Here is a 26,832-nt window from a genome sequence, read left to right as displayed (position 1 = left end):
AATTTTAATAATTATAAAGTTATACGTGACATTCTGCTGAACTTTGTTTAAATGATGTTTCGTACAACAGCATATGAGGATGGCTTTCTGCCAGAAACACCAGCTCCACAGATACAGTATTGTCAGATGTCAAGAAGAGTCTTGTGTAAGGCGTCCCCACATTTGAGTGCTGAACGGCACGTGCTTGGTTTGTTTTGTGCACCATGATCATGTGGCACCTTCGGCCACCAGTAATTCAACTTATCCTTACAATATTGTAGAAAAATTGGTCGCTTGCTATATAATAGTTCGACTCGCACTATAAATACAGTCTAATGAACTGTTATTTATCTTGCAAGTTCAAGACAAAGGTGGCCATTTATTGCAGCCAATTTTCTAGAGAACAAGATATTTCAATTTAATAAATTTTTGCTAATGTGCGACATGAATCGCTACAGCTTCTGGGGATGCGCGACTGTCACGCGTCCCCTGATGTGGTTATTCCCGCATAGCTTGTCTCCTGTAATCCGGCTTTGCCACGTGGCTTTACGGCGATGTGGTTGCTGCGTATTGCAAGAGATGGCACGAGTGTTGTGCTGCTAACGTCACCTAGCGGCGGGGTTACTTGGGCACAAAAGGAAGAAGGGCTTCCTCTTGGCTTGGGGGTCGGCGAGCAGCACGCATGAACTGTTTACGCGTGCGCCAGCCTGCTTCGCGGGACCGTACCGAGAAGGCTTAGGAGCAGTACACCGGTATGGACGAAGACGGATCGTTTGAACTCGCCACCGTTCGCGTGACCGTACACTTGAACGACTAGGCGATGGTGTCATAGCATGGGGCGAACATATTCGCTCGCTATCCGGCTGCGGTGAGTCGGACTTCCTTGATTTGTCGCGCGCCCATGTGAATGTTCTATGGGTAGTAATTCGGCTAGCATGCATTACTGTATGAAAGGTGCAATAAATGGCCTTTTGATTGTTTGCACTACTGTGTTGTCGTTCCTTTGTCCCAAGAGCATGTGTGAGACCCCACAAGCTTTCCCGAAACAATCTGGCAGCCCCACAATTACTGCTCAATCCCTCGAACGGCATGCAGTTAGCTAACCGCACGAGTGATATTTGCTGCGTTAGTTGTGCACGTTTTTTTTTTTTCATATTTGCTTCATTTCGTTATTGTCATGCACACTGTTCAGGTGTTCCATTGTTCCATCTACCATTAGTGTACGACACAAAGTTAGGTTGAAACTGATTATAATGAAGTCACATCTGACACAAAAATAGGTTTTTTATATCTGATATTTTTGTAAGCATATATTTGTTACAAGGTAATATCAGCAAGAAATCTTAAAAATTTACTTTGTTGTACATGATGATTCATTATAGTCTAGCCCACTTACAATGAACATCACGGTTATGCAGAATGCATTTGTTACAGTCAAGCGTTTGTAATAAGCAGACACATCGTCCGCTGAAACATACTTTTGTGTTTGCTCTCACGGTCCCACGTCTGAGGAAAGAGCGGTAATGCAAGGAGCCTTCTCGTGAGATTTCTGCAATCGCTCCAAAGGAGCAAGGAGCAGCGACATGTTCGTTCTACCAAAGATGCCATAGACAGCATTAAAATTATTACCGTCATGCTATCTTCGTTCCCAATAACCAAGCACTCCTCTATAACTGGGATTGTTATGAATGGGCTCAACTTATCTGCGTTCACTACACTGAGGTTCAACTGTACACCTTTCCTGCATGGGCCAAAGTGGCTTGCAGTACTTAAAGGAACAAAAACAGTTCACTGAAAACATCTGGCTTGCTAACACAGTAACACTGTAGCCAAAAGTCACCTCGGGCTTTGGACTCCATAGCCGGACCACGGGGTCAATTCCACTGGTGGCTAGAAGACAGGTGCTCGGGTGTGGCTGCAGGCAGTTGACAATAGAGTCGTCACCACGCATCACCCGAACGAGGTTCGTGCTTTGCTTGTCCCAAACGAAGAACGAGCCGTCGTCTGAGCCTGCCACCACAAACTGACCCGCACTGCAAGCCATAGAAAAAAAAAGCATACCTTGTAAAGAACCAAGCCAGGTAAGGAAAGATGCTTCTTTTCTTTTCTTCCTGAGAGCAGATATACTAGGTGCACCACGTGAAGGATTAGATATAGTATATGTTATGGTTTACACATTCATAAATAGTAGTATTGGGGGGAGGGGCAGAAACCATGACAAATGTACTGTGAGTTGATCAAAGCCCTGCACTTGGAAAATCTGAATTCAGGCTCAAGCAAGGTGCAGGTACTGATTTCTTCATATAGAAGGCCCGTGTCAGCTCTCTTGAAAACTGGTCCCTACATTGTCTTATGACTGACAAATACCCAAGAAACCGGATGGGAGGATGATTGCTGCAATAACGTAATTGGTAAAGCACTGCGTGTGTAAAGCGGAAGATACGGACTCAGCTCACACCTGTGGCAAGTTATCCTTTCGTCCACTTTTGTTTCCCTTTACCTTATTATACAACAATTTTCACTATGCCTTCGCTGGCTTCATTCTCTGTTTCTTCACATGGCCGTGACTCGGGCCTCTTGAATCCCCTCATTCTTCACACTCTTCAATAAATACAGGAACACAACCTCAACTGTCAATGTCAGCAAGCTGATCTAAATGCAAACAGACTGCAATGCGCAGGGACTGCTGATGCTCTTCTATTCTGCCTGCCTGTCCAGTATGCCCTTTGCAATATTGTCATGTTACTGTGACGAAGAAGCAAACACTACCAAAACTGTGAGTCAGGAACCGAACCCTTTATTGAACGAGCGCTTTTTATGGGTGAACTTGCCCCCAGAAAAAAAACAAGCGATGGTCAAAGAACAACGACAGCGGCAAGCACAGTCATCGGTAATCGAAATCTGATCTCAAGTGTGAAGTCCGTCTGCCATTTCTACATGTATCACTGTACATTCCAGAGTAATCACTGGTGCTCGCACATCTGATTGACAAGACTGTTTCGGTATAGAATCGGTGACAACATCAAAGAAATTTTGAACACAGTATGCACGTCCTGCATTGAGCGAAAAACTTATAACTGTGACAAGCCAGTGAAAAAACGGTCACCGTCAGAAGGCAATACATTCTACACGTGTCAACATCCAATATTTTTGCTGGTATGGAATAAATTTGCGAACTTGTAGTTGTAGCTGCTCACCTGCCAAAGAAGTTTGCCTCCTTGATATCAGTGGTGGTGTTGCAGTGGCCGCAGAAGCGCTGCTCATAGTCGAAAGCCACAGCGCGCCACGCCTTTTCTTGCTCTGAAATTTGCGGCTGCCTCTTGTGCTTTGGGCTGGAGTTGGCACTGCCATTGGAGCTTTGAGATTCAGACCGACTCCCTTCCTCGGAGTCTGAGTGGCCAGGGATACAAACACAGGATTCTCAAAACACATGAGATTGAGATTAATTGAACTCGTCGCGGTAGCTTAGTGGCTGTGACACTGCGCTGTTGAGCACACAGCAGCGCAGTGCTCGATCGTGGGTTCAATCCAGGCCACGGCAGCCACATTTCAATGGGGACAAAATGCAAGAACGCTTGTGTCCTTAGATTTATGTGCACGTTAAAGAACCCCAGAATAAATTTCTTTTTTTAGATTAATAAAGATTTATTCTAATATGCAGCCTTTTCTTGGTAGACAGGGTAAGAATTACAAGCTCCGTTATGACAGGACCTTGCTGTTACTTGCTGAAAATATTTCGCAGTCCTCCATTTATTTTTGGACTGGTTTTGGTACTCCCGAATCACCGTACTTAGCGTGATGCATTTGACACAAACAAATTGCAAGTAAACACAGTGAATACATAGTGGCACCTGTCGTTATGATGAAACAGGAAGGCATATCACAGGACAACACTGCAGTGACGAACACAATAAATTCTTGAGAAGTCATGACAAAACATAAATCCTTAGGCTGGGTAGGCTGAACCTTTGTGGAGACAGAGGTTCAGGCAAAACAAGGATTTTTTTATGGTGCATTAGGATACTTGACTGACAGCATAAGTAGTGGAAGAGACTGTGTATTTCAAATTGTCTCATCCTGTGTAAAGCGAGATGAAATTCTAATTACAGAAATAATTGGTATTCAGTATTTTGAAATTGCAAAGTATAAGCACTTGATATTCTGGCTGTACTACAGGGCTGAACAACAGGTAGGCAATCAGCAAATAAATGGCGACAAGGCAGATAAAATCTAAACAGTGGGTGAAACTGAACGCTATCAGCTATGCATGATCCTTGTGGCAGAAGACACAAGTATTAGATGTTTAAGGCTCTTCTCTCAGACTTGCAGCATCATTAAGAGTGTGTTGTAATTGAGTTAGGAAACACTGTGTTCACATGCAATTGTGACAAATTTTAAAAGCCAGAAGGCACTAGGCAATCTGGAGCATTACTGAAGACAGAACATTTAACCGCACAGCTCTAGACAACATATTTCATTATAATTAACACTTAAGAAAGAATTGCCCATCCAGGTGGTAACTGCAATAATATGAACTGTTTGGCATCTTAAACAATCTTTTCTGAAAAGTGAAAATATCAGGTTTTATAACTAACATAGCTTTGAATGCATGGTGAAGTCCAGCCACATTTAAATAACTTAGCCATGCCCCCTTTTCATTACACTGTGCTGCTGTTTAAAACAGTGAAAATATTTAATCACAGTCTCTGTCCATTGCATCATTTCAGCCTTTGCTGCATTTAGATTCTGCTCAACAGTAAAAAGCTTCCACAGCACATGTGCCACAGAACTTCTAAAGCCTAAACACCGCACAAGAAACAGGAGAATTAACAAACGTCAGTACCGTTGTCAGTCTTGGAGAATATGGCTGCCTTGATGTCTCGATCCAGGGTCTGGCAGGCCTGGCCGAGGGCACAGTCGGGGAAGCGCGACTTGAAGGCCTGTAGGCAGTCGAGGGCCTCCTTGGTCCAGCGCAGCTCATACAGGCAGCGCACCAGCCGCAAGTGTGCCTTCACATAGTCTGCCTCCAGTTGTAGGGATGTGTGACAGTCCCGTAGTGCAGCATACATGTCCCCGTCCCTGTGGCGTAAGAAGCAGACCAAACCAGAGAGTTGCTAACACGCAACCCACAAGAAAGCACGGCAGTACAGACAATTTTACACAATGCTTAACTGCAGAAACCCATGTTTGCTGCTGGACTTTAGGGATACGGATTGATAAGCTCAGACCGCACTACGGTTTCCAGTGCGCACTAGCTCACTCCTACATGCCTGGCGAGAAGTGGTAAGGAACACTGTGCTTACATCAGTGCAGCATTATGCTGGAGTGAGTGTCAACCAATATGCAACAGTTTGCAATGCTGTTTGCATGCAAGAACAGCGCAGGTTTGGTTGACATTGACATGTTAGACAACCGTGAATTGTTCTTATCATAGTCTGGCCTTGTGAATGCAGCTCATAACTGGCAAATGTCTGCTAGATCTTCCACAATGCTGAGCAGTTACCGAAACATGGTGCATGCCGTCTACGTCCTTCCCTGGAGTGGCATTTCAACCAGCATAGTGTTGATGACATGTGCTTCCACTATTGACTTAAATGATTGGCTTAAGACAGAGCATAATGAAAAACTGCGTAAACATTGCGGTGACCAGTGCACTAAACTTGGAACAAAACATGTAAGAGGATGCCAATTAGCACTGGTTGTAGAGGCCAATGGACTTCATGTGTAAATATGCTTCCTACCAACAAAACTGCATCAAAACATCGCTAAAACACCCTCCCTGTGATTAACACTAGAACTGTCATCTGACACAAAGCACAGCCGAGCCGTGAGGTAAGCTTTTCCTATTTGCGTGCTCGCACAATTCTGGTCAGTAGTGATGGCAGCGTGACCTGAGTTATGAAACTGAGTTTCTGAGTTATGAAACTAACTCAGAAAAGTGAGTGACACGAACATGGTCAAACGCACTTATAACAATACCAGTTTTAACAATACATTGGATATAACGATGAGCAGTCGTCATCAACTTTTGTGTGTGTGTTCTATGGTAAAATAAACCACTTACTATAATCTTCCCATGTCGTGTTATTGGTTGTAACAATTAAATCTGGCTACTGTGTGCCTGCGACAAAAGAAAGAATGCAAACACCTCGGAAAGAAAATAAAGAATGCAAGCCGCCACATCCACCTGCATGCTGTGTGTGCTGTGCACCTTTGCTGCATCACCAGCCTCTCGTGCACTTCCATTGCACAACTTTGAAACATGGGCCGAGTCAGAGGGATGGAAGAAAGACGGGATAGAGATGTGTGTGGCCGACAACGTGGCGAAGACGTGTCGGACGACAGCCTGCACAGCACACAGGTGGGTGTGCTGGCTCGGGCTTATTATTATCCCCCCCCCCCCCATTTTGCGCTCTTTTTCTTTTCAGCGCAGACACTTGGCAGCTAGATTTATGGGAACATTGTAGTAAGCAGCTTATTTTACCATACATTTTTGTGCAACTTGGTTAAAACAATTATCGGTTATCACAGTGGAATTTTCTTGGCACTTCAATATTGTTATAAGTGGATTCGACTGTACAACAAATGTTGCGACATCATTGGTCTTTCAGTACCAAGTGTTGACGGCACACAAACATGAGATTACTGCAATTGTCGCACTCAAGAGAATTTGTTAAGCACTATTTATATTATAAAGAAAAAGAGATAAATTATGCAAGCAAGTTCTCCTTTTATAATTGCAATACTGTAACAAATTACAGCATCAGTTTAATACAAAGAAAAGCCACCACAAGACTCACCATGCTCGCTTCATGAAGGCAGCTGCACGATTGCAGTAGAGAACTGGCGAGTCAGGCACCATGCGTATGGCTTGGTTGTAGAGGTTAATGGCCAAGGTGTACTTCTGCTTGCCAAACTTCTCATTTGCTTTGCATTTTATGGCCTCTACGTGGGATGGCAGTGGCTTGCTGTTGGCAGGCCTAAGGACAAAACAGGCTAGTTGAAAAGAATAGCGAAACATTTTTCCCCTCCTCCAAAATGCCATAAGTTCAACCACGAGATGACCAAACTTTGTGGCAAAGCCGACCTTTCAATATCCTGGATTGAATACAGACGTGCATCTGTTGTAGTGGGCATGTGTCTGCACATACGCAAGACTGCAACAAGGGATGAAGGTTGGAAAGGTGAAGTCCACAATTTCTGAACGCTGCCTCATATTTGCACAGTGCCCACGAATGTGACTATGTGGTCCTTCATGGCAGCCATTGCTGCATTGCTTGAACATAGTGCAATGGGCTATACATTAGCCACAATGGGTGCCCATGCAGGCCCCAGAAATGTGCCGATATCTTAGCCAACAGCTATGGCTCCTACATGCAACTTTAGTTAGCATTATAATCAGATGTGTGTGTGTCCAAGTCCACCCTCACAATATGCCTGGCTGCATTACATTTGTGTGTGTGTGTGTGTGTGTGTGTGTGTGTGTGTGTGTGTGTGTGTGTGTGTGTGTGTGTGTGTGTGTGTGTGTGTGTGTGTGTGTGTATACACACACAAACAGGTCGTACCAATCACGAATACGGGTAAATTCCTTTCCTTGAATATACATACTAGGCTTACAAGGTGTAAGGCCTAAGTGCCAAAACTAGAGTGTCCTCACTGATTCCTGGCGATCAGTTTGAGATAATGCAGCTGCTTAGTTTCACAACTGCTGAAACCTGCAAAAATGCAAATACTTGGGAGCATAATGCGCCGTCTAACGCCACTGACTAGCAGGAGTGCAAGTACACAAGAGCAAGGGAATGCACACACTATGGGTTCATGAAACTGATTCATACCCCCACTTTGTACTTGACGAAACAGGAGGAGCGTCTGTGGATGCAACAATTCCATTCTGCTTCATTCCGTTGGAAACCATTCCATTGGAGATGCCGTTCTTGTGAGTGCTGAATCCATTTGCAGGACTACTGCCTCCCTCGGCCAAGTCTAGGGGGGGAAAAAAGGTGAAATAAATTGAATGGTGATGTATTTGGCCCAGATTTCTACTTAACTCCAATTAATTAATAGTAAGTATTAAGCATAAGCAAATCACGTTGGACTGGCAACTACGCTTCTGAGAATATGGTTTTGCTGGGTGCAAAAAATGCAACTTGCCAACCAAACAAAATAAAGTTTCCCTGTCTCAGTCAGTTGCCCACTAACTATGAAAGCAATACAGTGGTGCAACAGCCAAAATAGGATTTGTAACAATTTTTGGAGCAGGAAAATCCAAATTTGGAGCAGGTTACAGGGAAAAAAAAACCTCCGTTATGGAGCACTAAATCCCAAATCTAGAGCAGTTTTACAAAGAATGCTTACTCATAAAACACCATAAAATTTACCCCTCATAATACCCCCCCCCCCCCCCCCCCAGCTTTGCATTGGATTTTGGGGGGGAACAAAAGTGCGTTCATTACACGAGTGTATACGGTAATATACGATAATACGTCAGGGATAATTGGAGATTTCAGGGAGAGGCCTTCGTCCTGCAGTGGACATAAATACAGGCTGATAATGATGATACAGTAATTCACATTAGCAGCGTAGATGAGGGCAGGGGCGCGATCGGAGATCGTTGTTCAGAGCGCGCATTTAGTTTCGCCTTGCGCGGTAGACACTAGGCCGCGTCCGGCGAAATTGAACGCGCGCTACGAACAATAACCTCGTTTGCGCCCCAGCGGTGCACTGCACACAACTTTCTCAGCCAAACATGTGGAAAGTACACATGCATTTCTTCGTGAGTGGTTCCCTTTCGTTTTTTTTTTCTTTTTTTTTCTTCAGATGTGCCGCGACGTTCCTGCAGTAGTCCCAAACATACAGCGACTGTTTGACAATCTTTTGGCGTTTCAACGGTGGCCTCCAGTTTCGGATACCATTACGATTTCGGATATTACAGACTTCGGATAAAACGGACATTTTTGGTCAGATTATCAGGGTCCGCTGTAACGAAGGTCGACTGTGTGTGTGTGTGTGTGTGTGTGTGCGCGCATGCGCGAAAATCGGCACCGTTTCATTGCAACGCAGTGCCTGTTGCCATGTGGAACCGAACCCTTGCTAGTTTTGTGCATTGCATCGCCTACAAAGCTCACGCCATCAGTGCCGGGTCGCTTGCTGTACTGTACAAGCGATTTTCCCGTAGAGTGTCCATACCAGCTCCGCTCGTGACTGCGTGCACGTATACGGCGAGGATCTTGTTGAGTCAATGCGGCAATGGTGAACTGCTTTCGTTACTGCAAGCAATGCGCACTCCGTGTCTCAGCGACATTTTACTGCATATACAACATGCCGCACTGCAACCAGGAGCAAAAATATTCTTCAGTGCCCACTACCAAACAGGCCGTCTCGTCTGCGCTACCGGATTGCACTGGATTGAATGGCGATGTCCAAGCTGCAGGTTGCCAATGCGGCCTTTGTTTCCCGCTAAAACTAGCGTAACCAAGAAATTTTGCGGCTGGTCGGGCGTTTTGGCGCAGCGTGGCATAATTTCAACATATATCACAGTTTTGGCACAGCTCGGCGCAAAAATACAAAATTGTATCAAAATGGCGCAATTGGCGCAGCTGTTTTACCCCTGTCAATAACATCACTGCATGCCATCGCTGAATCCTGGTCTTCGGTGCACTGAAAACTCTCCACAGGAAAAGCCTACAGGCCAGATTAAATTTCATCCTCAAATTCAGTGAGGTCCTTCATATTTAGCAAACAACTGATTTAGCCTGGACTGCCATTTTTGACGCTGTCTGTGATGTTTAGAAAACGAGACAGTTGTGCCACTTGTTTCATTTTTACATAAGTCTTATCGCATACTGATCGATTGCTGATGGTAAAAATGACCTATTCATTACTTTGGAAGTGTAATCCACCAGTCTAGCTTTACTTCACATGAACTTTCTGAACTGCCGCACCAAGCCTCAGAGAAACATGTTGCATTAGTAGTATGTGCAAGGACATGCTGGCGTTATTAGCAGTGGAGCTGTTGCAACTGAAGTCTTTCAACCACGCAAAAAGCAAGAACAGAAGACCACTAGGTGCGTGGCAGGTAGATTACACATATCATCATCATCATCATCAGCCTATATTTATGTCCACTGCAGGACGAAGGCCTCTCCCTGCGATCTCCAATTACCCCTGTCTTGCGCTAGCGTATTCCAACTTGCGCCTGCGAATTTCCTAACTTCATCATCCCACCTGACTTTCTGCCGTCCTCGACTGCGCTTCCCTTCTCCTGGTATCCATTCTGTAACCCAGGGGTTCTCAAGTACGTTCATCCCAGGGAACCCTGCTAAGCTCCATAAAGTGCCAAGGAACCCCCCCCCCGAATTAACCGAATGTCGAATTATCGAGGGTATCAAGAAAAAAATAAACAAATGCTTCACTACGCCAACACGCTTTTATTTACTCAATGAATCGTGAAATCTTGTTTCTATTTAGCACAAGACCAGTGCGGAAGCTGAAATTGTCTTCATCTCATGACTGATTAGCGCTAGCTGCGGCGAAGGCGTCGCGACATCCTTCGCGGCGCGCGTTTTCACCTGAGACGCGCTTTCCACCAACGGGCGCACATCCCGATTATTTTTTCGCCACTCAGCTGCTGGCCAACAAATTGTCCGTCCATCGCGATGTAGCCGGTGATTTTTATCTTCGACAGCTTTGCACTGAGTCAAAGCGAAACTACTGCTGCTTGCCGCAACCGCTGCTTGCCGCAACCGCTGCGGACGAAACCGCGGCCGCTATCGACGCGATCATGGACGGCGACCTTGCAGTTCAGAAGGCAGGCGGCTGACGCATGCACCAAGTCAAAACGAAACTACCGTTCGCTGCAAGAAGTGCGGACGAAACCGCGGCCGCTATCGACGCGATCATGGACGGCGACTTTACGGTTCAGAAGGCAGGCGGCCGACACACGCACCAAGTCAAAACGAAACTACCTTTCGCTGTAAGAAGTGCGGACGAAACTGTGGTCGCTATCGACGCTGCCATGGGAGGCGACTAAGCAGTTGGGAAGGCACGCAGCCGACGCGCGCATCGAGTGAAAACGAAACTACTATTTGCGCAACCGCTGCGGACGAAACTGCGGTGGTTATCGACGCGATCAGAGATAGCGACTACGCACTTACGGAGGCACGCGGCTAGCCGCCAACGCGGTGTTACGCGCGGCGATAAACGCAAGAATAAAGGCTTTAAAGGCTCAATTAGGCACGAAGCGCTTCGGCGTTGCTGTCAGTCACGTGCCGCGTACGATTGCCGCTGAGGACCACGGCGATGCGGTCTGGCGATTCGGTTGGACGCTACGCCGTTCTTGCTCTTCTGCGGCGCGCATTTGCGGTGCTCCGCGCATTTTTTTTTATTCCTCCAACGTATAGTTCAGTGCGCACGTTATCGGCACCTACCCTATCTACAAATAGGAGAAAGGCGCATGGTGGTAAGCTACGGCCTCTGAGATTCAAGTACGAAAGCTTAGGCGTGCTGCCCGTTCTCAGAGGTTGGATGGCTAAAAGCTGCTTGCGTATTTATTACGCAGTTCGCGCGTTGCTGTTACGCACTGTGATGTGCTTTTGGACACTCGGGCATCGGTAATGAAGGTTCTTTGGATAAAGCGCACCTCGTGTTCGCCGTTTTAGACGCTTGTCAAGGGCGGGACCAGGGAAAATATATCAGTGGCTCGCGGAACCCCGAGCATGGGCCTGCGGAACCCGTAGGTTCCGCGGAACCCACTTTGAGAACCCATGCTGTAACCCTAATGGTCCACCGGTTATCCATCCTACGCATTACATGGCCTGCCCAGCTCCATTTCTTCCGCTTAATGTCAACTAGAATATCGTCTACCCCTGTTTGTTCTCTGATCCACACCGCTCTCTTCCTGTCTCTTAACGTTACTCCTAAGATTTTTCGTTCCATCGCTCTTTGTGCGGACCTTGTTCTCGAGCTTCTTTGTTAACCTCCAAGTTTTTGCCCCATATGTTAGCACCGGTAGAATGCAATGATTGTACACTTTTCTTTTCAACGACAGTGGTAAGCTCCCAGTCAGGATTTGGCAATGCCTGCCGTATGCACTCCAACCCATATACGCAACTTCAAACGCTGGATGCTGGATGTTTACTCACTTTTGCACAACCCATTTGAGTGAAGTGATGATGTGAAGCTCTGAAGGTCAAAGCTTTTTGGCTGTCGTGGGTGGTTGATGTTAAATAAGTAAATCTGCTCGCCACCTAAATTGGCAAGAAGTTCGCTGCCATCAGGGCTGAAGGCAACATAGGTTGAGGCTAATGTGCGATACCTCTTCCTAGGATACTTTAATGGAAGGTGACCTGCGAAGAGAGAGAGAAACAAGAGAGAGAAACAAAAGTTGAGATATGTTGCATGAGCACTCCATGTCATTTCCTCGTACGAAACGACTGTTTACGCTTTACTAACACTCAACACGTCTTGTCATAAACAATATGCACAGGTGAACTTCTGGAATTTCAACAAATCTCAAACTTTTGTGGGTCTATGTTGTTTTCAATGTGTTTTGAGACAGTTTAATTCAAAACAAGGCTTTCATTCCAGCTTATCAAGGAGAAAAACCTCGACAAAAACAGCTGATGAAGGAACATGCAACAAGTATGAGCATTGGGAAGGTTCCCATATTAGGTATTCGGGCTGCTGTGTGCATGTGTATGCTGAGAGGCACAGCTACGAGATCCAACTATAGACCCTGTCACCTGCTCATAGCTACTGTGTTGTATGTTTTCGAATATACATGTTCCGGTCATACATCTGTTTGAATGCAACTCCATTTGAAGATCTCACAATTAGCTTAACAAGAAATCAATTCTGGTGGGCACTGTACTTTATTAAACATTGGAAAATTCTGCCAAAACATACATGTGTCTGGCTATTCAAGTCATAAAAATTTACCGCAGTCCTTCCTTGAGAATGTGGTTCACAAAGCCTGCAAACAGCTAAGATCTCGGCACAATCTTCAATAAAACTATGCTAAAGGTGCCATTCCCACAAGGCATCAATCATTCAGTGCCTTCGTGGTCTTGCCCAATATAGCACGTAGCCCAAATAGCACCCGTTTTCGTGGTTGGCAGCGGTCAGTGATCAAACTTGTGGCAAGTGAAGGCGTGGGAAGGTGAGGAAAGGCACCAAGGGAAAGGGTGCATGCTCTCGGGCAAGCGAGTTGCAGGAAGGGTTGTGGGGAATGTTGCTCGCTCGTTCTTTTGGGCTATTTGCTTGCATTGACAATCATCGTCAATGGTTCCTGCATAATTGTTTTTTTCCCTTGTTCATTTTATAAGTACCTAATAATAACATGTGGTTGCAATTCTGAAACTCTCACATTTTTCCATGTTCCATCGCCATAGCACTGTCAATAATAATCTATGGAATGATATAATGTAATATTTTTCAAAATGCTACTATGCCTCAAAGCGTGCCTTCTCAAAAAAAATATAAGAAAGTGGACAGAAATTACAATATGGGTACACACCTGCAGCAAAATAAGTTACGCAGCCAGGTGGGAGGTTATCAAACTCCGCATCAGGCTTGGAAGAACCGCTGAACCTTGCGAGCTGCGAGGAAGAAACAAATTCTTCTAGTCAGCAAATTGTCAAGGAAACTACTATGCTTAGCTCACAGCACGCTCACTTTACAGCTACTCAGCAACAGGAAGAGGGGGCACATTTGTGACTACAGCAAACATTATTATAAAGTCGACACAAGTCAGCCAGCCAGCACTAAATGACAACACGAGGAGTAGCATGATACTTTCATACAAATTGGCTGCTGTTCAGAAATTAATGCTCGTTCGTGGCTAATAGACAGCATTGTACAGTGTAGACCACTTATAACGTAAGTCGCCGAAGTCTCTAATATCCGCACTATAAGCGGTATCACACTTTAACCAAAACAATGATTTTATTGTGATAGCAACTATATGGACACTCCAGGTGCATTTCTGCCCTCGCCGTGAGGTTCCATACAAAGTCCAAGGGCGATAAAACAGTCGTCGCACGCCATATGCTGTATGTACAAGTGAAAGCATGTGAGGGTGAGCTGGTGATCGTGGCCCAATCTCGTGCACCTTTTGCAAGGGAGGAAAGCGAGAAGGAAGTGCGCAATCTTCCATCGCACGCAAGGCTCTGGGGTGAGGGTAGGCAGAGGGGGGGCGCGCTCTACTCGGAGTGGCCCAGGCGGTCGCGCACACCCTCCAGGCCTGCTGTATCTTGAAAGCCATCTGCGATGGGGGCACAGTCTGCCATGTGCTGTGTTTCCGCGGCTCAGTTTGCGTTGACACGAGACGCAGCATGAAGGTCAATTCGCTCACTGCTGCTGCCTCGCTTCCTCACTACAGCGTTTTGACAGCAAGTTTCCATGGTCATCGAGTGAGATGTGGTCATGTTTGCTTGTGCACGCATGACACTATGCTTGTTAATGCGCAGAGAGCCGCGGTGGCGGACGCGCTTTTGTGTGGGAACGCCATTGCATCATTCTGCCCGCTCCGCGCGAGGAATGCTGGGATGCGTGGCCGACACGGCTCAGCGCGGCGGGCGAAAAATAGGAACGGAGCTATTCAAGCGCCAGCAACGTTGGAACACAGCCAATGATGCCAGACATGCCAGTTGGGTCGTGTCTTTGGAGTATAGACGCCGGCTGTTCGCCAGCATGACGTTGTGGAGCTCGAAGCGTGCGCGCGTGCGCGTTACGTCGGAGTATATTTGCGGCTTGAGGGGAGTGTTCGCCGTTTCGGTTGACTGCCGAACTTCCAGGCAGCCACACTGTAACCGGTATTTTGTCTTCTGCAACTGCACTATAAGCGATTTGCGTATGCACAGAGTGCTATGGGAAAATTAACGGGAGTCTGAAAAGACCGTATTACATATATCTGGTCCTGAACTATTAGCGGTTATGTTATAAGTGGCCTATACTGTAACAAAAAGCTTTATTTTGCTTTCACTGGCCCTGCTGACTTTTTCCTAAGATGGAATCCTACATGGGTAATTGCCAGTTTTCATTGTCTAGTCAGTACAAGCAGGTTTAACAAAACTGCATGGTGGAAGATACTGTTGTTTTAGTTGTTTTACAGAGCAAGCATATTACAATACATGTCACCTGTGAGCTGTACTAAGATATATCTGACCATCCATTCTAGTCATTCTATGCTTTTATGTGATCTTGCAAAGCGAAAAGCAAGGGCGACATGCAAGAGGATTTAAATCATACCATTTGCAAAATCCTCCATAGGACACATGTTTCAAAATTTGAGTACACTGGTTAGAATAAGTGTAGGCATCTGTCATGGCACTTTTCTAATCAAAAGAGAAAAAGCATTCTAGGAACAGACAGGTTCCAATTAGGATCTTATTCAGCTAAATCTGCCATATTTTTTTTTTTCAGGTATAACACGTAAAAGAGCAAACATACACCAAAACAAACGTTACTTAATTTTTGTCACCAAATGACACATCAGTCATATATATATATATATAACCCCCACATTTGGTCATCCAAATATAAGCAGAATTCTAAATGATATTTCAGAACTGGTATGATTAAAAAAAAACTCTTGCACTGCATTCCTGGGAGAAGCATCAAAGTTCTAACCTTAGTGGTGTTGATCATACGCCGGTCATAGAGACGAATGTATGAATCGTTGGCACCCACAGCCACCAGGTGAGGTTGGAGCTGGTTCACAGCTATACACTTGGCTTCCACATTGCGCCCCAGGTGGTAGCCAAGGTTCACTAACACATGGTTTGCATCCGCTGAGCACTGATGCGGTGTCCGATAGTCAAACTGCCTGCAGAACAGCCGGACACAAATGAACAGTCCACACCTTTGTCACTGTGCCAATCAGTGCTATTTCTTTTTTTTTCAACCTTTTTCTTTTTAATGCTCGCAGTGGTTGCAAGTTTAGCAATGAGTCTGGAACGAAATATTTTGGACAGAGAAACAAAAATATGACACGTAGACACACCCAAACACTGCAAGAGTGCTGCATTAAAGGGACACTAAATGAAAACTCTAGATCAGTTTAGATAGACACATGATTCTTTCAAAATGACATCCTGGCACGCACTTCCACCAGACCTGTGAGAAAGGGAAAGGTATCCGTCTCTCCACGAGCAAGACGTCTCTCTCGTGGAAGGAAAGGAAGAAAATACAAATGAGCAAGTTTTCGAGGGAGACGTTGCCAGTCTTTGCTACATGAAACCTTAGTGTCAGAATCCATAACATCATGGGAAGCTGGCGAAGAAATTTTCAAGCTGGTGTCAGCACCTGCCTTTTGTTTATTAGCCTTTTCTAGCTCACCACTCTTCCTTTACTATAACAAAAGCTTATTTAGTATTCCGGAACCGTAATCCACCGACCTAGCTTACTATTTCTCTTTAGTGTCCCTTTAAACCCTAAAAGGAAATTTTATAAAAAGAAAGACATCAGTTAATGAGTAATTTAGTGAATCTACACAAGCCGAATCAAGGCTTCCAATTCAGATACACACTCGTGAGCATTATGATCAAATTAGTGTTCAAAACAGCAAGAAGCTAGACTGCCTGAGTGATCAGTGGTGATTTTCAAAAGCTGACGCTCCAGTAAGGCATCAGAGTGGAATCCTGCAGAAGGTGCAGCACTTACAGAATGACACCATCCTCAGCAGCACTCCAGAACACAAAGGGCACACTTGCTGCAGTTGCTAGCCGTTTGACCCGACTGGTGTGACAGCTGCAGACCATGGTAGTCTCTCGTGCATGAATGTCATGCACACGGATCTTGAAGTCCGCCGCTCCACTCGCCATCAGGCTGTCGCCAGAGTAAGGCAGGAACTGGAACAAAGGAATCAAAGGTGGTGCTCTGGAGTGATGCAAATCACTAGACACTTGTATCTCTTTGTGCATTGTCAGTTAGAGTTCCGTGTAGTGCCACAACCAAATGTCACCTGAAATTCCTTTTTTCATAGGCCAGATGGTACAATGATACACTGAACTTCAATATTAAGATGGCCCAATAAGGAATAATGAAAGCAACACCGAAATCAGAAGGGCAGGTGCCAAGAAGACACCTGTCTAGTATTTGGAAAACTTACAGTAAAGGGACTTGTCATGTGCACATGTCTGACAGCAAAAACATCTGAGTGCAATTTATTGTACGTTCACAGCAACAGCGGCAGCTTTAATGACCAGAATGTCTATTTTTTAGCTTCGACAGATTTGCGTTTACTTAACTTCTATACAGGAATGGTTTGGTCACGGGGAGGAACCAGAAGTACAGGCTGATCAAAGATGCACTCAAGTAGTGCTTCTGTAAGCGCTGCATCATACCAGCAACGTTGTCTTTCTCTCAAACACTAAAGCCCAGCAATACATCAGCAAATTAAAAACTGCAAAGCATATCTAAAGCATGATTATGCTAGTCAGCACTTCATAACTTGCAGCATTTTTGTTGCACATTCATTGTAAATACCGAATGATAAGCTGCAAGAAGCAACATTTGTTTCAGGAAGGAAATAGCAAACCTGTTTCCTCAGTTACCGCAGATTGAACATGCTTACCGCATATTTCACAAATATGGGCAGAAATGCTTGTAATCGTAGTTGTCGCACATAATGAGTGGGATTCCCCTCCCCCCCTTTTCTTTAACCTCTCTTTTTTTTTTCTTCTTAATTTTACTTTTACTCGTTCCGTGATGTTCACCCTACCTCTTGCTTTTTCATCTTTGCCAGTGTTGTATTTATTTCACTCCACAAAATTTTGTTCCACCCTAACTATTGTAGATGATAACAATTACATCTCCTGTACTTATCTTCCTTAACTATATCTGTGTTGCTCTCTAATGCCTTTTTACATCTATCCCCCTCCCTCATGCAATTCTCCAATGTAACGAGCCTGTGAGGTACTTATAAATAAAAATGTCTGATGATTACGATACTCCCTAATGCGAAATTGGAGCGCAGCTGTACACATGTTTTCATTTCGCGATATATTGAGGCAAAAGATTTGAGACCGAAATCACCGCACCGAATGGCAGTGGGCCAGTGCCGTCAGCGCCTTCGCAGAGGGAGGGTCAGTATGGAAACGCTGGCATGATGAGTGGCATTGGAGCCAGCTGTGGAAGAAGACGACGACGAAGGCGTGAGCAGTGGCACGAGCGCGAGGGGCAGTATGGGAATGCTGGCATGATGAGTGGCATCAAAGCCAACTGTAGAAGACGATGACGACGAATGCACGAGCAGTGGCACAAGCGTGTTTGCGCGGTTACGCCAAGGTATGCCAACAAGCCAGCTGTGGAAGAAGACGATGACGAACGTGCAAGCAGCGGCACGAGTGCGTTTGCGAGGTTATGCTGAGGGGCGCCAACGCTCAACCCAGGAATGGGCGCCTAAGAGCTGCGCTCTAAAAATAAATAAACAGAAAGAATTGCAAAACTCTTTTAGGAGTGATGCATTTTAAATGACAAGCATGAGAAATCATCTGCTAATAATCTACATCCGTGAACACATCTCTGTGGTTACATCACTACATCTGTAAGGCGATAGCTTTTATGAAGGCCATCACTTTGATTAATATTTTCAGTCTTTTGCTTTCATAATGATGCACTGGTGTGCAAGCACACAATTACTTGTCCCTTTATCGACGAGTCTTGACTACAGGCAACACACCATGACACATTTCTTTTCTTGCCGAGTTTCAGTATTGAGTAAAAAGTTTCTGGCTAAATGTTCTTGGCCAACACTGAATGACAGGCACCAAGCGTCATTTGTTGCTCCAGAACAGGAACACAAGGACGAAGGAGAAGAAGTTTGGCACGCGACTCGCTTTCTTTTGAAAGCACGGTCAGAGGAGACAGGGCCACATTTCATCGTGAAGGAAGCAGATCCAGTTCTAGTTAACTCTACTGGCAAAGAAGGGCCACATTAGACTGATCCAAGATCTCCGGCTGCACTTGTTTCACACATGCGATATAAAGCTAATGAAAGGTATACCTATGCTTCACATGTGACGATTTCTACAATTTCTAGACGAAGCCATTGGTGGCTTGGAGTGAAGCCCACTTCCAGTTTTCTGCCTGGTATTTTCCACCTATTGCTCAAAAAGTTCCAGCAGAATATTGTTTCTTTTCGTTGATTACGCTTATTCTCGATGTGTTTTGCACATTTGCAATATTTTTCAAAGTATTTATACGTGCTGTCATTAAAGGGTTAAGCAATATGTGTCTTTTCCGATTCAAATGATGGTAGCACTAGTTAAAACTTACCTTTATTGAGAATATGTTGCCATGATGTCCACTTGGAATTGTGTGGAGCCTCCGATGTCGAAACGGATCCCATAACATTATCTGTACATCGTCTGACCCACTGGCAAGGATCCTGTAAGCCATAAAATGCTATTTTAAAGCAAGCTAGCTACGTGGAGTAGTACAACTATGCGTAACTCAATAATGAGCCACTTACTCTCCCTTCTGATTCCATTCCAAGCAGTTCACACAACCTGCATGACCCTGCAATATACGCAAAACAACACAAAATAATGGAAGCAGTTAGAGAAACTTTTTTCTCAAGCAACATTGCTGGCTACTATGCACACAAAGAAAAAATAATAGGGGCTGCATGAACCTTAGTTTGTTAAAGGCTGAACAATGCTGCAGAGTAAAAAATAAATAAGCAGAAAAATTTATTGCTAACCAATAGAGTTTAATTACTGTCCAAAATAAACAGGTGGACTTTGACAGCATATGAGTGGAGTGCACTGGAATAACTTTTATCATCTGTGGTTCTTTACCATGCACTGGAATCTATGTACATAAGTGTTTCTGCCTTCCACCCAGTGGAAAAATAAAGTCAACACTAACAAGTGTTCAAGAAGCAAGTGATGAACTTCTACAGCCCAGTGACTAAGAAGGCTCTGGTTACACTTATAAATTGGACCTTCCACCAGAAGTATGGAAGTCCTGGGTTCGTAAGGCACTAGATAACAAATTAACTGAAGTTTAATATCTCCCATGCATTCAACTAAAACATGCACAAACATTTGAAAAGTGTAAATTGGGTTGAAACTGTGTGTATTGACATGGAAGCTGAGCTGTAGAATGTACAACAAAAAAATTACACCATCTTCCCATAGGGGAACCCTGAGTAGTATGCGAAGCAGCCATGGGGTCGACTCAAGGTAGTTTTATCAGCTGTATAAACTTGGACATGCAGCAGCACCAGCAACGCGCAGAACTGTTGTCGACGCCGTCGGCGTTTTGCCCGCGTTCGCACCAAACGCGCGCGGCGTTGGTGACTGTTGCCGATGCCTCTGTGGCGCCTACTGTCGCGTCTCTAACCTAAGCTGCTTCGCATTATCGCGCGTGGAGCCGCAGGTGTTGCCATTAATTGCACAATCCGGAGAGGAGGAATGCCAAGAGGAGAGGAGGGGGAGGAGGATGCGCATGCACAGTAGGGGTGTGGACGCCACAAGGCGGACTCGCATCTAAAACAGTGCTGTAGCTTTTTTGCAGTCTCTCTCCTATTTGTCAAGGTAGGAGCCAACAAACACCGATTCATTCAACAGGGTATCTTTTCAACTTCTTCTTCACCTTTTAGCAGATCTGAAAGAGGCTGAAGTTCTTAAATTCCACATTTCAAGGATGCCATTAAAAAATTACTATATTACAATGTACAGGAAATCACTACCTCATTACGATTAGCTTGCATTATGCTGCACAGAAGTTTAAGGTAGCTTGGAAGCACGACTAATTACTGTGGGGCTTTTATGAACTAATGTCAAGTTATGGAGAAGAAAAGTTGTCAACACTTCATTTTCTTGCCCGCTTTCTTGCTTCAGAGCTAGCACAGCAGTACGAGACATTTCATGCTTACAGGAACAGCTTCAAAACAACAAACCCTGCAGGACTGCACACAAACGAGATTTTGCAAGGCCCTTCTTTAGTCTCCATTCTTAAATGTTGTAGCTCACAGAGTGAAATTGAGACAAATCACTAAGCTTTGCTTATGACTGCGACTTCAAATACACCTTTGTGTATCCCAACACTCTGAAATTCTGCGCATATTTCTTCCCACAGTCTTCCTTTTTTTAAATGCTGCTCCCGAGAGAACAAGTTACACTATGTTAGGAAGAGTTGCACAAACAAAAGGACAAACACAGGAAAAATGAAGTAGGCGGAAAGAGCACAAACTATCAACTGGTTTTATTCGTTTCGAAGCTGAATATATAGGCAGTGTTCACACGTGCCAAAAAAAAAAAAAAAGCGGGAGAAGAGGGGGGGGGGGGGGGGGGGGCTGGCAAATCAAGCCTGCCTCAAGTCAACAGAAGCTGTGCAGAAAATTGTTTTCCGCATAATACAAGGCAACAAGTGTCACTGACACAGTCATCACCCTTTTCCTATATGTAAAAAGCTTCTAAAAGCTCACGGGCTGTTTTGTTTTTTCTCCTGCCTAGAATCTTGTGTTCTTGAACAGTGGCTCACATCCTTTGCATGTAATGCAGTGAGCGGGCAAGTTCGCTCCTTCTCTTTTCCGAACTGACAACGCATGCTCCCCTGCGCGTTCATTCACGCAGCGCCCTATTGGCCCATATATACTCGTCCACATTTGAGCGGGATTTGATATACCACGCTCGTGTCACATTTCACTAAAGTTTCGGCATGCTTTATTCCGCAACCGCTTCGTCGAGCTCCTTCTCCACTGATACTCGAGCATAACCCAGCAAGCTTTTATGACGCAGAAAAAAAAGCACAGGAACGCCATGCCCGTTAGCCACTTTTTTTATGTTGTGGGCAACTTTGTGCATATATGGCGCAAATGTGACCTTCTTTCTGAGCAAGCACTCAGTGCTTCCGCCACGTTTTTCTTTTTTTTTTTTACCTTCTTAAGAAGGTTCTCTGCCACAGCTGTGATGACTGCGCAGGGGGAAGCCGGCTGAAAGCAGCCTGTTAATTTGATTATAGAAGCTGTCGTGCATTGCATGCGGGCAAGACTGTGTAAGAGCAGATCCCAGGCACGAACTTGCAATTGCCCTCTTAACCATCTTTGAATGCACAGAATCATAAGGAAGCTCCTTCTATGCTCGTGGTGCGTAATGCCAGCAGATATGATGCAAGTCGAACTGCAAATTAAGATCTAAAAACTGCAACAAACTGTAGTTGGAAGTTTGTGTGTGAACGCCAAACCCTTTCGATATCGTCTAAAAAGGGTTAAAATATTGCTCACTGAACCAGTGCAGGTTGTGGGGATGCGCGACTCTCACGCATCCCCTGATGTTGTTTTCCCCGCATGACTCCCGTCTCCTGTAATCTGGCTTTGCCGCGTGGCTTAACGGTCGATGTGGTTGCCGCGTATTGTGAGAGATGGCGCAAGTGTTGCGCAGCTGACGCCACCTAACGGCGGCGTTACTTGGGCGCAGAAGGGAGAAGGCGCTTCCTCTTGGACGTGGGATCGGTGAGCGATGCGGACGTTCCGCGCGTGCGCCGATCCACGCTTCGTGAGAGCGTCTCATGAGGCTAGGAGCAGGGCACCGATATGGATGAACACGGATCGTTCGAACACGCCGCACGCGTATCCGGTCACGGTAAGTCGGACTTCCTTGATTTGTCGAATTACTACGCCCATCGGCGTAGTAATTCGGCTAGGGTGCAATAGTGTATGAAAGATGCAATAAATGCCCTTTTGATTGTTTGCACTATTGTGTTGTCGTTGCTTTGTCCCATGAGCATGTGTGAGACCCCACAAGGTCAAGGTGCTTTGTTTGAACACAACAATTAAAAAATCGTCAGCATATCTAAAAGCCTTGAGTACCCACTGAGTAGTAAACTCAAGTGTGTACAAGTATATGTGGGCGAACAGGGCGCTGTGTGAATGAACGCGCAGGGAAGCATGCGCTGTCAATTTGGAAAAGAGAAGGAGTGAACTTGCCCACCCACTAGATTACATGCAGAGGATGTGAGCCACTGTTCAAGAACATTACGATTCTAGGCAGGAGCAAAAATAAAATAGCCTGTGAGCTTTTAGAAGCTTTTTACATCAAGGAAAAAGGTGATGACTGCATAAGTGACACTTCTGTTACCTTGTATTATTTTGCGCAGCTTCTGTTGACTTAGGGCAGGTTTGATTTGGCACCCCCCCTCCTTTATTTTGGCAAGCGTGAACACTGCCTATATATGCAGCTTCGAAACGAATAAAAGTTGATAGTTTGCGCTCTTTCCGTCTACTTTGTTTTTCCTGCGTTCGTCCTTTTGTTTGCGCAGCTCTTCTTAACATAGCTATGCACCAACTCAACAGCAAGAAGTTCTTCGTTACACTAACGCTCTGAAACGGATCTGTACCGGGCATTTTCTTGACATCATTCTAATTGTATGCCTCATAATTTTTAACCATTTTTTTACCATCTATCTTTTCATGACATTGTATACATTTGTGTTTAGATTGAAACAGCTGCGTGCCTTATGACCATAACCCTTGTACCTTGCATATTAGTGCAGCCAGATGCTACCTGCCATTAAATTCTGCTGTCAACATTCCTCTTGAAAATACTTGACAGCCATGCCTGCCAAGCTTTTTACAAAAATGTGTACACAAACTGTTGTTCCAACTTGTACAGCTTTTTCACTGTGCGAGCCAAAGCTTGAATTATGAAAGTTTTCTGTTTGTCAGAAACCATGGAATCATTACCTCAAGTTCAGCTTCAAGACCAAGTCTTGCTACCAGCTCTTCCGTAACTTGCAACTTCCTTTGGACACGTGTGATACTCCTGTCCTGAAATGTCAAGGCACAATTTGCTTTGGCGGCATTCACAGAGTCTGCACTCTCCACGAAAATAAACATTCACACTATTCTTGGGAACCTTCCAAGCGCATTGCACGAATCACAATATGGTGCACATAAAAGTTAAGAATGCAACAGAAAACTTTGTTTAGGCAGCACTTTTAACACTATGTGCAAAGTTAAGTCATTAGGGCTCACATTTAGTTTAAGGTAGCTGCTACAGCATTTCTTTAACTTTATGCCTGACACTAGCCCCCATATTGGCCAGAAGACCTCAACTCTACGTCTACGTCTTTGTGTAACAACTACATCCTTGTGCTCTCATGGTCGTTTCGTTCACTTGGTAGGTACCAAAATTGGCATAGTATGACAGGAGCGTATGACAAACATAACTGATAGGTCATGACATAATGTCATTACACGGGTGTCATGTAGGTCATGACAATGACCCAGTGAAAAAGATTAACTAAAAAAAAACAGTGAAATGGGCTCAGACGTCTCAGACGTGGGTACTAAGTGAAGGAAACACTGAAGGATGCTGGTAGAATGCATAGTCATGAGCATGACTCAGCAAAAATGACAATGACTCAGCGAAAAAAGATTAACACTCAAAACCCACTGCAATGGGTTCGGACGCGGGCACTAAGTGAAGGGAACACTAAAGGATGATGGTAGAAGTCATAGTCATGACCATGACTGAGCAAAAATGACAGTGACTAAGCGAAAAAAGATTTACACTCAAAAACCACTGAAATGGGTTCAGACATGGGTACTAAGTGAAGGAAGTACGGATGATGGTAGAAGTCATAGTCATGAGCATGACTCAGCAAAAACGTCAATGACTCAAAAGCCTCAACACTCAAAAGCCACTGAAATGGGTTCTGACGTGGGTACGAAGTGAAGCAGTAGCGCACCCAGGATCTCTGCCAGGGAGGGGTTTACAGTTTGCCAATACCATCTAAACAGCACTAATTTCAATTTCTTCACGGGAAATTTATGTTGGTATAGATAAGATAGAAATTTGTCTTACTCTGTATGCACCTTCATGACTAAGGAATGGATTTATTATGAGCAGTGAGAATGAAAGACAATATCACAAACTTTGCGTCAAAGCTACATCACTGATGATAGCTCGACAACATGGCATAATTTGCCTATGTGAGCCCTGTTTGGGTAAACAATGTCAGCAAAAATTTCCAAGGGCCATATTATGTTTCTAATCTGAATAGCTGCATTTCCCATTCCTTTTGCCCTCTTTCAATTGTTCACACAATGCTCACTGTGACAGGTGATTAGAAATGAAAAGAATGGAAGGGAAAAAAATACTTATATATGGTATGGCCCAGGTTTAACCTTTGCTCACTCCTGAATGCAGTAAAGTCTTATCTCTCTCTCTTTTGTAAAACAATTACGTAGTATCAAGCAGAACGAGCCACAATCTGACTAAACATGGAGCTGGTGCAAAAATATCAAGGATGCCTTAAATAAGGTCACAGTTTTCATCTAACTGTCATGCAGCCATCAATTAAGTGTGTCCATCTTTTGCATCAATACAGAAGAAACTTAGACTGCAAAGACATAATTAATATATATATATATATGCCAAAATATTTTATTTAAAAATATAATGTAAATCATGCCTACAAACTGAGGCACTAATCATCCAATTATTTTGACCAGTGGCCTTGAAATTACGATTTCCGTTGATGAAGATGTGTTGTCACGTATATATGTCAGCAAACTCTCAAGCTAAAGCTGTATGCAACACCTCTAAACAGTTAATTTGTCAGCACTGTAGCTATGAATTTTACAGAATTTGGTCAAATAATTAAGCTGCCTTTCATCTTCCAACTAAGAAAAAAAAAATGTGTGCGCAACTAAAACAGTCAATACATATATATGAATGCAAAACAACACAATTTGTTACGAAACGCAAGATGTTGAACATTAAGCAAAACTATGTTTCGCCGTAAAACGTGCCAATGTTTACAGGTGCCTATAGCTCAATCAGTAACTCGTTCATGGGCAAGGTTGCTTCCGATAAAACTTATCGATACAACGACGCACGTACGCGTGCGTCTCCGCGGGATAAAATGAGAGACGAGGCGCCGGACGCTAGCTGGCAACGCATGGCTAATAAGACAATGCGCGCAGTGATCGAATTACCGTGGGCAACATACCTTGAACTGTCGCTCGCCAAGCAGCCGCACGACGCTCTCTTCTCCGTTGTAGCGTTGCCCCATGGTAACAGGGGGTCACTCACGCGCAGCTCATTCTGCCTGTAGAAAATCAGACACTCGCTCACAGAAGCTGCGTGCACTTGTAGGCAATAATTCATCCGCGCTATATGATCCCGGTTCAACACGAGCGGGATCTTACGCGAAGTACGCACAGCGCTATGTCGATCTACAGTGCACGCGTGAATACGCGCGTTTTTAGGTCATATGTGCAGCACGCTAAAGATACCCGTTATACTTATCAAACCAGGAAGTTCGTTACCCTACGGAAACAAGCTGCTTCTCCGGCCGTTTAATGAAAGGAATCAGGCACATCAAGCGGAGCAGTCCCTCGCGTACGACGCGTGAAAGGCTAGAACAGTGAATGCATACCTTACAGCTGTGAAATGATGCCGAAACCACCGCGATCAATCACAGCAACAACGGGCATTGGCGATAACGTCAAGGATACCAGCCATTATTATCTCCCTGGGCGCGTCAAACAAAACACACAAACACTGGGGGTATTTTCTACAAGCAGCAATCGTTTTTCTTGGCGTTGACGTACGTTACCGATCCGAAAATTAATCGACTTTCGGATGACGGTCGCGGAGTTGGGAGCTACGAACGAATGGCTGTCACATTCGGTCACGTCGTTGAAGCAATATCCAACTGGACCAGACTGCAACGCAACCGCGATAACAATCTACGAATTGTCACGAAAGGCTACGTCAAATGCGAAATTTATTCTAGGGCATGAGCAAGAACGATTCCCGTCTAAGCCTACCGACATGGTCATGACAGTTGTTCTAGAGAAGCTGTGTTCAGCTCATGCCGCGTAAATGCACAACAATT

General features: G+C 44.8%; 1 protein-coding gene across 2 annotated transcripts in view; it reads right to left on the bottom strand.

Annotated features, from left to right (window-relative positions):
• LOC119461332 (WD and tetratricopeptide repeats protein 1) overlaps positions 1-26,832 on the bottom strand; it is a 32,123-nt gene that overhangs the window by 5,087 nt on the left and 204 nt on the right. The window contains exons 1-14 of one of the 2 annotated variants that reach the window (XM_037722603.2): positions 26,371-26,562; positions 25,942-26,040; positions 23,669-23,752; positions 19,451-19,497; positions 19,255-19,366; positions 16,639-16,826; positions 15,607-15,802; positions 13,493-13,574; positions 12,120-12,323; positions 7,815-7,962; positions 6,780-6,959; positions 4,823-5,058; positions 3,177-3,369; positions 1,820-2,012 (exon numbers count right to left, since the gene is read on the bottom strand). In XM_037722603.2, coding sequence (XP_037578531.1) covers positions 1,820-2,012; positions 3,177-3,369; positions 4,823-5,058; positions 6,780-6,959; positions 7,815-7,962; positions 12,120-12,323; positions 13,493-13,574; positions 15,607-15,802; positions 16,639-16,826; positions 19,255-19,366; positions 19,451-19,497; positions 23,669-23,752; positions 25,942-26,004 — 1,926 coding nt within the window. In that variant the 5' untranslated portion in view covers positions 26,005-26,040; positions 26,371-26,562. Of the gene's footprint in view, positions 1-1,819; positions 2,013-3,176; positions 3,370-4,822; positions 5,059-6,779; positions 6,960-7,814; positions 7,963-12,119; positions 12,324-13,492; positions 13,575-15,606; positions 15,803-16,638; positions 16,827-19,254; positions 19,367-19,450; positions 19,498-23,668; positions 23,753-25,941; positions 26,041-26,370; positions 26,563-26,832 lie in introns of those variants that run through there. The other variant, XM_037722600.2, reaches the window with a different exon arrangement.

This window comes from Dermacentor silvarum, chromosome 8 (genome assembly GCF_013339745.2).
Source record: "Dermacentor silvarum isolate Dsil-2018 chromosome 8, BIME_Dsil_1.4, whole genome shotgun sequence".
Classification (NCBI taxonomy): domain Eukaryota; kingdom Metazoa; phylum Arthropoda; class Arachnida; order Ixodida; family Ixodidae; genus Dermacentor; species Dermacentor silvarum.
This window is presented reverse-complemented; position numbering and strand designations above follow the sequence as displayed.